The sequence below is a fragment of the Cryptomeria japonica genome, chromosome 4 (assembly GCF_030272615.1).
Source record: "Cryptomeria japonica chromosome 4, Sugi_1.0, whole genome shotgun sequence".
NCBI lineage: Eukaryota > Viridiplantae > Streptophyta > Pinopsida > Cupressales > Cupressaceae > Cryptomeria > Cryptomeria japonica.
In genome coordinates, this window is record NC_081408.1 from 682650177 (window position 1) to 682662806 (window position 12630).

General features: G+C 37.2%; 2 protein-coding genes across 2 annotated transcripts; one reads left to right on the forward strand and one right to left on the reverse strand.

Moving 5' to 3' along the window:
- The first annotated feature begins 352 nt into the window (after positions 1-352).
- LOC131875321 (uncharacterized) lies at positions 353-3932 on the forward strand. The gene is made up of 5 exons (XM_059219407.1): positions 353-703; positions 1651-1805; positions 1925-2030; positions 2358-2497; positions 3872-3932. Exons 1-5 carry the CDS (start codon positions 353-355, stop codon positions 3930-3932), a joined length of 813 nt encoding a protein of 270 aa, XP_059075390.1.
- A 132-nt stretch (positions 3933-4064) lies between these two features.
- On the reverse strand, positions 4065-12393 carry LOC131875322 (uncharacterized). Its single transcript, XM_059219408.1, has 2 exons — positions 12253-12393; positions 4065-4403 (listed from the first exon to the last, which is right to left on the reverse strand). The coding sequence occupies exons 1-2, from the start codon at positions 12391-12393 to the stop codon at positions 4065-4067; spliced, it is 480 nt and encodes a 159-aa protein (XP_059075391.1).
- Positions 12394-12630: the final 237 nt, after the last annotated feature.

Consider the following 12630-nt stretch of genomic DNA (forward strand, 5'->3'; position numbering starts at 1 on the left):
ACCAAATGGTAAAGGAAGATGCACACCATGATCTGTGTAGTGTTCTTTTGGAGGAGCACATGATTAATTTGAAGAAGATTAAGCAAGACAAAAAACATGTTTTTAAGTATGGTTCTTTGGTTATATTTTGGCACTTTTCTTCTTGAACTAGATTCTTGAAACTGGTAGATTACAATGGGTATTTGACAGATCAGTGGCTCAATAGATCAAACAAGGTCTTAATAAACTTGGAAACAAAAATAATCAGAATGTTATTTTATGGGCATTTTTCAAAACATTCTGGGATAAGATGAAGTAGAGGGTAAGAATCCCTAAGGAGATTGTCAGCAAATATCTTGGGACAATCTATTTTATGGTTAATAAGGATGAATGCCTTATGGAGGCAGTTGAACCTTGGACGGTGTGGATTTTGCCAATGGGTTATGAGGTTGATGCAGGAACACTTGATGCATATGCACAACACCTATTGAATGCTCCGATTGATTCAAAGGAAGAAAGGTTCGACACATGCAAAGATAAGTCTATGGAACTTCATACCAACTTCACCGAACCTGAGATAAAAAGAAAAGTTGTTAAGATGGTGGAGGAAATCCTTGTGGAGGAAGGTCACCCAAGAGAAAAGGTCAGGGCTGCAAGGGTTGTGAGAGATGTTGAAGAAAAAGCCAAGAAACCAAAGACTGCTCCAGCTCTAGTCAAATCTAAGGTGACAGGGTCTTCTCCCGCTCTAGTGAAGACACCTCCAGCTCATAATGGACTCTCTAGCTCATCAGCCTAGGGCAAGGGTGTTTTGAGGCAAAAGCATAAACCTCAAAGGGAGTATGTAGCAATATCCCCGGTGACATCCGATATAGAATCAGATTGAGAAATTCAAAAGGCCCCCAAGAAAGGAGAATTTGCAAGGGTAATCCAGAAGCCTCAATTCGATGAAGAAAAGAAAGGGAAAAAAGAGAAGAAAGTGAAATTTGAACCTGTTCCATCCAGCAGACCAAGGAGAGGACATAGAGTCAAATATGACTTGGATGAAGCAATTGAATCTGGTAAGATGGAAACTACTCAGACCAAGTATCATCTTATTCCTCCTTTATCTGCTCAATAATTAATTAATGAAATTATCAAGGATGGGAACTTGAAGAATATTTTTGTAGATTATGAAACCCTAGATGATAGTGATAAAAGACAGATTGAGGAAGCTATAGTGTTACATTTGGATGCATTTAACAAAACCTTAATTGAAGTAGAACATTATCTTCCAAAAGATCTGTATAGTCTTCTTGATGCTAGAAGAAAATATGCAAGTCAAATGGACAAATAAATGAAGGAAAGTGAACTGGTCAATCAGTGCACCCGTATCACTGTTGAAGAAATTGATAGGTTGATTTTGCAAGCAAACAAAAAGGAATTTAAGAGAAAACACAAAGTTAACAGCCTTATGGTGGGAGAGTGGAGGAAATCAGAAAAGAAACCATTGAGATATGGAAGAAATTTCTCATCGAGAACTAGCTACAAATGACTTCCCCTCGAGAAGTAGATTCACAAGATACAACCACTCAAACAGAGATCCCTCTGGTGCTAGATAAAGAAAAGATGGAGGACACATAGGATGTTGTAGAGCAACAAGTTTTGGATATAACAGAGGTTGATCTTGATAAGGTAAAAGATAAATCAGTTGAGACAGAGGTTGGTGTGACAAGTGGTGACATCGGTGCACATAAGGCACCCGTAGAGGATAAAGGCATAACAGGGAAGGATGAGGCAGAGAAAAAGGAAGAGGAGAAGCAAGAAAAATATGACATGGGGAAAGAAAAGTATAAGAAATTCCAATCCTTCTGGCAATTGAAACTTCCAAAATTCAAAGCCAAGGGACTTTTCCTTAATTTAATATCATTTTTGACAAGCCATTTAATCAAATGTCTCTGTCTGAAAGAATGATTGTTGTCGCTGCTCTTCAAGCTCAAGCTAGTCAGGAGTTAGCACAATCTGAGTCCGAAGAGAAGAAGCTTATTGAGAAAAATATTAAATTCTTAGAGCAGGTAGTTCCAAAATTGCAACTTGATGCTAATACTAGTTCATTCGGTAAGCTCCAACACTTGGTAGATCATATATCAACATAGTTTAATTCTTTAACCAAGGCATCAACCCGACAAGCTATGGATAAATTCAAAGATGCCAGAATACAAACATTTTTGCAAATGATTAAAAGTGATAAGACCCAACTAGACAAAGAACTGAAATTGATTGATGAGGCCTTACAGGAAGGTGGTAAGATCTATAAGTCTTGTCTAACTTTAACAAATTTTACTACTTAATTAGACAAGAAGATAGATACTTGCAGAAGTTAGTTAATCCATATTTCGCAGGCATATGATCCCACAATAAACTTGATCGGAAATGTTGAAGGTCAAATTTTGACTCTTATGGGACATATTGGTAATTTGGAGAAGGAGAAGGACAAGATGCAGAGAAGGACAGGTGAACTACAGAACCTAGTTGGTCCCTGGTTAAACACCTTGGTGTGCCATAGGACGGAATGTATTCAGAATATGACTCAAGAGACACCAATTGATTTGCATGCAATAGATTTCCATGCTTATGTTTTGAATGATTTTGTCTCAATTTTGGAAAATTTGTAGGTAGGTTGGAATACCTATTTTCAATATCTTAAGTCTACATATGTAGATGTACTCAAGTATGTATAGATCTAGTCATCTGATGTGTATACATGTACAGGGTAATTTTTGATCCACACCCTATCTTTGGCATTGCTATCAAAGGGGGAGAGATAAGGTGAAAAATGTAAAGTTTGAATGGAGTAGATTTTTGGGTTTTTGATCTGAGGGGGAGCCTTAGACTTCTTTCATTCTTGATCCGGTGTACGGGTTTCACAGGTTTCAACACTTAGCCATTTTTCACAAGTGTTGCCATCAATGCCAAAGGGGGAGATTGTTGGCAATTGACACTCATTCAACGATTTCTGATGCTTGATTTATGGTTTAGGGTTTTCATTGATGGCAACTGTTCTTGGAGATTTGATTTGGTGGTCGTAATTCCTCTTATCCAGAAGCAAGTGATAATTGATAGCCAATTAACTGATAAATCGGGATTATTCCAGTGCAGTTTTGGTCCGAAAAATATTTCTGGTGATTGCGATAATTTTGGTGACTAAATTCCAGGTGGAATTTGTTAGAGTATTCAGGTTTTTACTTGATTAATTAAACATTATTTGTTTAATTATTTAAGTTCCCTTTATCTCTTTTACACTTAAGCTAACTTTAGGTGCATATAATTAATTATTTTAATTAATTATTATGTGCAAACCTAGGTTTTTCCCTTTTAGGGTTTCTTGACCTATTAAAGGTTGAGTTCTTTCTTTTCATTGTATGAAGAAGGATTATTATTGACAATACATTTTGGAGATTATTGAGCTCTCATCTTTTGGAGCATATTTTTCCTGTGTATTCTTTCCTTCTGTGATTTGCTTCATTGCTTCTCCTTGTAACAAGTTTTTTAGTTTGCAGAGATTATTTGGGTTCCCATGGTGTTATATTTTCTCAACTCGTATATGGTATCAGAGCTTCAGATCTGCAACTACCTGTTCTTGTTTTGAGAATTTTGCTTTGGAAGCAGATCTGGGGTTTCAAGAATTTTTTATGTACCTAGGGTTTGACCTTTTTTCTGAGCACTTTGGACCTAACAGGACTTCACCATCATGCTCAGAAGGCCCCAAAACCCCTATGGTCATATAAAATTTGACCTATTTTGGTTCTTGAGCCTTTGGGTGATTTTTTTTCTCAAATCCAGGGCGTACGACCCTGGCACACAAATCGAGAAAAAAAATTCAATTTTTTTTTTTTGGCCTTTTTATGGTATGCAGGCCGAAATTTAATTCCCCTGCTGCTGCTGCATATCTGTCAGGCCCGTACAACAGCCGCTGACAGTCTTTTTTGGCCCCCACGGCTCCCTGCTGGCCCCCGGCTCCCCGACCTCTGGCTTCCTCCGGCCCCCGGCGGCCCGGTCTCCAGCCTCCAACTCCCCGTCGGCCCCACGGTCGCTGCCTACGGCCCCCACTACCCGACCCCCCTGCCGCCGGCCCTCCCCGGCCTCCTTTGCCGCCAGCCGTTTCCTGTGTAGCCCCCTCCGCCCGGCCCGCCGCCCAGCCACCGCTCAGCCCCAGCCCACTCCGCCCAGCCGTAGCTTAGCCCCGGCCCGCTCCGCTCCCCGGCCGCCGCTCCACCCGGCCCCCTGCTCCGCCAGCCTCCTTGCCGCCCGGCTGCCATTGGAGCTCCTCTCTGCCACCGGAGAACCACCAGGCTGCCACCGGAGCGCCGCTCCCTAGCCTCCTCCGCCCAAACAAGCCACCAGACCTCTTTTTTGGCATTTTTTAGGGGGGATTTGGTTTTTTGGCCCTATCTTGGGCATACGGAGTTGTTTTTTTGAAAACGAATAGGCGTCAGAAAGATGGTTCTGAGGCCAACCTCCTAGTGTTGGTAGTTTTTTCCAATTTTTCTGTTTGATTATGTTTTTTTCCAGTCAAAGTGAGGTCTAGTTTTTGCACTCTGGGAGCCATATAATGAGCATCTGACCTCCGTTTTTCGAAAAGTTTATATTTTTGGAAAGCATGTGTTGTTTACTTTCCAGCCATCTAAGTTTTATTTCCAGATTTTGCTCCATGCATATTTTATTCAGTTTTTTGCTTTTCAGCACTCTGGTGGATATCGTGGTTGTTTCAGGTCTTGGGATCTCTTCTCTGAGTAGGATGTCTCTATTTTGGTTCACGTTTCTATTTCTAGTCTTCTTATCATTGTAGCTTGTATTTATGCAAATGCACTGAGATAAAGTGCCATCATGCATTGTTTAGTTGGAATCTTGCATATTTTGTGTCTTGTTGTACATGCACTATTGATCAAGTGCCATGAGGGGGTTGATGTTTGCCTGTTGTTTGCCATCTTCCTTTGTCCAGTGAGTGTTCCTTCCATGACATTCACCTCATGATGATGTGTCTCAGCACCTTTGATGTTCTTGGTTCTTTGTTATGCAGTTTTTTTTTGGCTGTCCTTTTTAGTGTTCCTGTCCCTCTCCCACTTTCGCATTATGGGGAGGTTTATCCTGTTGGTTCTAATGCTTCCATGGTTCAATTGATCAGCTCTTCAGGCTTTGGTGTCTCATGCCATCTGTATCTTCGAGTTCAATTGTTTGCCTTTGTTTGCCATCTGATTCAAGTAGTGTCATTTGAGGGCACTCATGCAAATTACAGTCTTCTCTACCTTGTCATGTTCTATTTCAGTGGAGGTTCTCCAGATCAGCAGTTATTTTTCGACAGAGTTTGCAAGTTCTTCATGCTTCAGTGATATTCTTTTTCATCTCTTTTTGGAGTAGAGTTTTGTTCCCACGTGGTTTTCTCTATTTCTCCAGTTCATAGAGATTTCATTATATTTGGGTACCTGATCAGGCCTTGTTGCCAGGACCCATCTTTATTGCTTTCAGTAGTTGTTCTAGGTTTTAGCTTCTCCCTAAGTCTAGCTTAAGGGGGGGTGTTAGAGTATTCGGGTATTTACTTGATTAATTAAACATTATTTGTTTAATTATTTAAGTTCCCTTTATCTCTTTTACACTTAAGCTAACTTTAGGTGCATATAATTAATTATTTTAATTAATTATTATGTGCAAACCTAGGTTTTTCCCTTTTAGGGTTTCTTGACCTATTAAAGGTTGAGTTCTTTCTTTTCATTGTATGAAGAAGGATTATTATTGACAATACATTTTGGAGATTATTGAGCTCTCGTCTTTTGGAGCATATTTTTCCCATGTATTCTTTCCTTTTGTGATTTGCTTCATTGCTTCTCCTTGTAATAGGTTTTTTAGCTTGCAGAGATTATTTGGGCTCCCGTGGTGTTGTATTTTTTCAACTCCTATAAAATTGTTGAGGCCATTGGTGAAGCATTTTGGAAAATTGTTTTGGTCCTGTGATATGTTTTGTTAGAGATTGAAGCCGACTTGAAGCTACATGTTACATTTTTTATAGCCGACTTGGAGGAGATTATTTTTTATATGACTAGATATATAAGATTGAATTGGTGATTGGTTTTTGCATTTGTTACTGTTGTGGCGATCCATTTTGGTGTAATTGAGTGCAATTTCACATGCGCATTTGACTCCCAGGTGATCTAGTAGCTGACTGAGACAGAAACAAAGCATATTGCAGAGTGAGTATGGTCAGAGATATTGTGCTTAACCAAAACTCATTCTTGCATTGTTAGATGCTATTTCAAAGTTCTTTAATTGTATTTCCTCATTGTAATTAAAATTGTAAGTTAGTGAGACTTCCCTGAGGGTTGTAGCCTTTCGGGCAATTATATTTGAGCAGTGGGCTCTAGGCAGTGTGCCTGGATGCAAGCATATTCCCTGTCAATGTAATATTTATGTACTCCTGGCCATGGTATATGAATATTATGAGTTCCAACCCCACCGTGGTTTTTCCCTTTCTGGGTTTCCATGTAAAAATTTCGGTGTTGTGGATCTATGGTTTATTTATTGCTTGCATATGTTCTTTACATTTATACATTGCTAACTAGTGGATACAGAATAAGTTTGTGAATTTGATTTCCAACAGACCACTGATTCATCCCCCCCTCTTAGTGTTACTTGATTCTAACAATGAGATGTGTGGTTACATGCTTGTTCACATGGAGTTCTTGTTGATGGCTTGTTGATGGCTGGGGTTTCAGATGCTTTCACAGTTGTATTGTAATGTTGCATTGTTGAATAATACACAGTGATGGGTGATTTTGGAGGCTGGGTTTTTCCCTCATGAAGGTTTTCCCAAGGTATATCTTGTGTGATCTTTGATGGGTATGTTGCTTATTATTTGCATGTGGATTATATGTGATTATTTTGTTGAAATCTAAATTAGGTTGTGTGGAAATTGTCATAAAGGTGGTTGCAAGTTTCCTTCAAGTGGTATCGGAGCTATGGTTTTATGGTGTTATAACCCTAGGTTGAATCCATGAATGAATGTTAGAATGAAAGACAAGACAAGATATGAGAGTTTATTGTAGGTTGCGGGGTTGCATATTTGTGGGTATTTGTTGCAGATCTAGTTTTATAAAAATTTGTTTCAAAATGGGTTTCCATGGTTTTGCATTTTGGGGGTGAAGTTTCATATTTGACCCCGTGAGACCAAATGGACCCCATGGCTATGATTAGGGAGGTCTAGGTAAAAAAAAATTGATATAGAATTCACCCTATTTTGGTGATGGAGGCTTGAGTTTCAAAGAAAATTAGATGATTCAGATGCACGGTCGTATTGCTTATGCAATGGTTGTCGTCAGAAAAAAATATTATTTTATTTCCTACAAAATTTTCCTCTCAATTTTTTTGTGGATAAATTAAAAGTGAAAAAGGCCGAAAAAATGAAAAAAATAATAATTAATGGGAGGGGGTCCACAAACCCCCCATACCCTACGACACCGTAAAGGGTACTGACAATCCCTGCAGGGACTGACAACCCCTACAAGGTTGTTGGCCCCCATCATGGTCGACGACAGGGTCAGCACACCCAAGGGCCATCGGTTATCGGCTATCGTTCCACGATGGCAGGTGACGAGTCCCCTTTGGAGGCGGTTCTAAAACAAACAATTAAATTAAAAAAAATATCTGCCATGTTTTCTACAATTTTAATTTTCAAAATTTGTTTTTATAAAGTTTTTAAATAAAAACTTTGTATTATTTAATAATGCCATGTTTATATGCTATGGATGGGTTTGGCTAGGGGTTGACTCTGATATTTTGAAATAATTGAAAATCAATATTCGGGTATATTGAAGAAAATTTTGAAAATTATTTTTATGGCATATTGGAGATTTTTTGGGATCCATGTAATTGCTTGCATATAGCTTAATGGGTTGTTTTTCTTTCACAGAGCATAACTTGAGCATATGATGTCGATTTTTTGACTTCTTATAATCATTGGAAAGGTGGTTTAAAGTACTTCATGTTTATGTGATTAGTTTTTCTTTATTTGTTTGTTTGGGCAATGAAATGTTAACTAGAAGCCAAAGTTACTTTTATGGCTTTGAGAGGTCATAACTTGAGCATACCAAGTTAGATTTTGGACTTCAAATAGGTGACGAAAATCTCTTGAAGAGCACTACACTTTGGTTCAAATTTGGAGCAAGTTTGAGATGATTCATTTGCTAATATTTTGATCTAAGATGTTTATGGGTTCTTTTGGCTATGGTGACATTATGAGTTTATGACATGTTACATATTGGAGATTTGGAGTCTATGTCATTATACACTTGATATTGTATCTCAGATTGCTCTCATGTTGACATGGTTGTCAGTTTTGGTTTGAGTATGTATATTGCATTGTTGGGTCTACAAGTTGTTTAGTGTTGTGGGCGGTCTATACTTAGAGGATTGCATTTATGGCTTGGATATGGGTTGTCTATGCCCATAGATTGTTTCATTGTTGATGCATATTTAGATAGATGGTTTGGTTTAGTCACATGGTTTGCTAATTTTGTTGTCATGTTGAGAAGGAGAGATATTGTTACTAGTTATAATCATGGTGGAAGACCTATGGTATTGACTATGTGATGCTAATAGGTTGAACACATTGGGAGTTAGATGCTTGTTTCGTGGAGGTGATCATGATGTCATTGACGTTCCTTATGATTAGGGACTTTGACATGACATGGTTGGATTTGCAGGTGCTTTGATTAATGATGATTTGATTGGATTTCTAATTGTTTATGGCAATGTATCTTCTTAGGTTGAGGATCATGGTTACTTTGGTTTTTGGGAGCTCATGATGTGCACCTTGAGTTCTTTGATTTTTATATGGCTTTGGTTGATTCTTATGGAGCTTTTGATAGTTATGATGTGGCAGTCTAGGATTGGTTCCTGATTGTTTGTTGGCAGTTTTGTATCTTCTTGGTTTCAAATTCATGGTTTACTTGATGTTATTGATATTTTAGTTGTATGTGTGTAGACCTTGATGATCTTCATTTAGGAGATGGTTATCATGATGCTATGGAGAGCTTGGTATCATGGTTCAGTGAGAGATTGTAGCAGTGATGTGTTATCACCATTGGATGTTGGATGATCTTCTTAATGTGCAAATGTTTGGAGGATGCCTTAGATACTGGTGTTATAGAATGATCTTTCACATTTGTGGATACACTAATAGGAGATGGTGATCTTAATGATATTTGAGGATGTGAACATCTTGGAGGGCTCATAGAGTTCTTTGGTTGAGGTGTGGTTTATGCTTCCTTTCGGCATGTTATCCTTGTTTGATAAGATGGTTGATATTATGTCATGGTATACTCTCAATGCGCATTTAGAGTTTTGGCATGTTATGGTAAATTTATGTGATATGTTCATATGGAGCATGTTAGATCTCCTTGGAGGGGATGTTTAGATCATGTTGTCATGTTTATGTTCTTGATTCTATAGTTGGAGCTTTAACATTGATCTTTCCAGGGTATATCTTGTGTCATCATTGATGGGTACGTGACTATTCTTTGTATGTGGATTCTAGTGATTATTTTGTTGAAATCTAAATTGGGTTATGTAGAAATTGTCATAAAGTTTCCTGCAAGTTTCTTTAAAATACCTTGCAACTTTTAATTTCCCATGACAACGCTTTCTTTGGGGTAATTTGCCAAGCAAATATATCAGCTGCAAAACAAATTGATTCACCATTTTTTTGCGTCTAAATTAATTGCTAGTGCATGAAATGATGCATGCCAATACCTTACAAAAGCTTCCATTCTTTCTAAGGCAACAAAACACATCTAATAATTTGTCTTTACACCTACAATTTGCATTTGCATGAAAGTTTCTAAAGCGTTTTTGACAAATCCATTATGTGTGCATTTCATAATCATTTCATTTCATAGAGTTGTCTCAGTATGGCATTTTGTCAATAGATCATGTGCCTTTTTTGTGCATCCACATTTGCATGTGCATGTCTATTTAACACTATATTCAACGCTAAACAATAATCTTCCTTCCTTTGTGTTATGAATGATTTTCCTTCATAATTATTGAATATTTGAATTGCGCACAATACTGAAGTGCAAGTCTGTTCTTTTTTCAGAATTATTTCTTTTAGCATCACCGATAACTCCTTAAAAGCAATTTATATGTCCAAATGATCGAAATGATATACATCTTTGAGAACAATTTCTATTGCAACAAACACAGAGTTGAATTTAGTTGTAGTGTAGAAATCAAAATATACCTCAAGGTTCTTTTCAACACTTCTAGCATTAGAATATGCATGTCTTGTACTTGTTTATGCCAAGATGTGTGTCCATACCTTATCCCAACCCTTCCATTTTTGTTTATTATGTGCATACCCTGAAATTTGTATTCCTACTAGTTTAGCATACCTTTACCATTTTTGGTATATTCTCTCTCTGCCTGCGCATAAATCATGTCGCCCTCATAATGTGGAAGAGTTTACTCTCTATAAACTAAATGATAATAAGAGTAATATAGTTTATAGTCAATTCAAATGGAGTAGTTTACGACTCTGTGAAATTGGAATTTAAGTTAGAAACTTTTATTTAATTGAATAAAGGAAAGAGTTGAGTTTAGATGTTAGAATTTACACTTCTCAAATGTATTTAAACAAAAACAAAAGGTCTTAAATCAATGCACTTATGTTGTCAAATCTGAAAAAACAAACCTTGATTGGATACAAAAAGACTAGTGATTTATGTATTAATCAAAAGAGGTAAAGTCTTAAGGAATCATGTTATCAAATTTAAAATAGCAATTCTGTATTGAAATCAAGAAGGCTTTTGAGAGGTGTACATTAGGTTTGAAAGCCATGTATATGGTTCTTATTATTCGCATCTCCATTTCTTGGGGTAGGAAATTTAACCTTGTTAAATTAAATAATATTCTCTATAATGTTATTTTAAGGGAGATGATTTATAGCTACAAGTATTATTCTATGTGACAAATAAAGTTATTTGAATGATATGCAATATATAGTATGATTTTCTTGAAGTGTTTATTATCATAGAGGACCATGTCATGACTTGGTATCATAGCATAGAGGCTAGGACCTACTAAAATATTAGTAGTTTACATGAAAGAGGGTATCATTATTATTGTATATTGATATAATTGTTGTTAAATCATCAGAGTGAGGGTACCAATATGAGTAGATTGAGTTGTGAAATTTGGTAAGATGAATAAGTTTTAGTGTAGAATCTCTTGATAATATTAAGAAGTTAGATTTTCTAGTGCCTTCTAGAGGATATTCTTGACTATTGATTTAATTTCTCTTACCTCCATAAATATATGCTTTCATCTTATATTGATTTAGAACTTGTACATGTATTGAGAATATGATAATGTTGTGAGTATTGTTGGATCACTTGGAATTGAGATTATGATTATCTTTCCTTAACCATGGTTGAATACTTGAAATTCCATAATGATTACCTTATTGCATATTCCTAGATCCTTAGGCTAAGGTGTGGAAACATTAGACAAGAAAGTATAAATTATAGAATGTTAGAGTTATCATGCATTAGCTAATTATTATTTATTTAATTATTAGTCTATTATCCTCTACAATTAAGCTAAACTTAGGCATTTAATAATATGGTAGGTATTTAATAATTATTCTAATTATTAAATACACTTTATCTCTTTAGGGTTTCTTTAGGGTTGCATATTCTCCTTTTATAAGGATTGTATTGTACTTTTTATTTCATTCTCTCTCTGAATGATAATCTTCTTCTTCAGAGCCATTATTGCTTTTTGCCTCCATTCTTCTCTTGTGATAGGTATTTTGCTTGTAGGTGTTCTTGGGATCTCTGAAGTTGTATTTCTCAACTTCTTCATGGTATCAGAGCCTACATCTACTGCTACTTGTTCCTGATTTTTCAGAAGATTTTTTGGAGGAGGGTTTCAAGCTTTTTTAGATTTTATTTTATTTGCATCTGGGGAGCTTTTTTGTTTCTGGGCATTTTTGGGCTCAAATGGACCTTACCGTCAAGCTCAGAGTACCCAAAAACCCCCATTTTCATATAAAATTTGTCCAATTGGACAACTTTGGCTCTGGCAATTTTTTTTTGGTTTATGCCCTTACTGCGCATGAAATTCAAGAAAGGAAAAAAATAAAAAATAAAAAAAAAAATAAAAAAAAAATTAAAAAATATATATATATATATATATATATATATATATATATATATATATATATTTTCGGGTAGTTTAACGACATACCCAGGACGAATGCAGGCTGTGGACCCTGTCCCCATGCCACCTACCACCTACGGTCTCCATGTCGCCTTTGATCTTCGTGCGGCCCCCAGTCTCCGTGTTGCCTCTGGCCCCCGTGCAAGTGTTGCCACCTTCGGCTCCCATGCCGCTTGCTGCCTCCTAGCCACCACCACTACCGCTGCCGCCTAGGCCCCCAGGCACCGACCACCTCCCGACCACTAGCCACCGTCGTCCTACCGTCACCCCTGCCCACCAGATTTTTTTCCGACTAGGGCCCTTTTCCGACGCCAGTGCCCTTTCCGACCTAGGTACTATTTTCTGGTGTCGTCGCTTTTTTCCGGTGACTGGTCTTTTTCCGGTGAGTGATTTTTTTTTTGACAA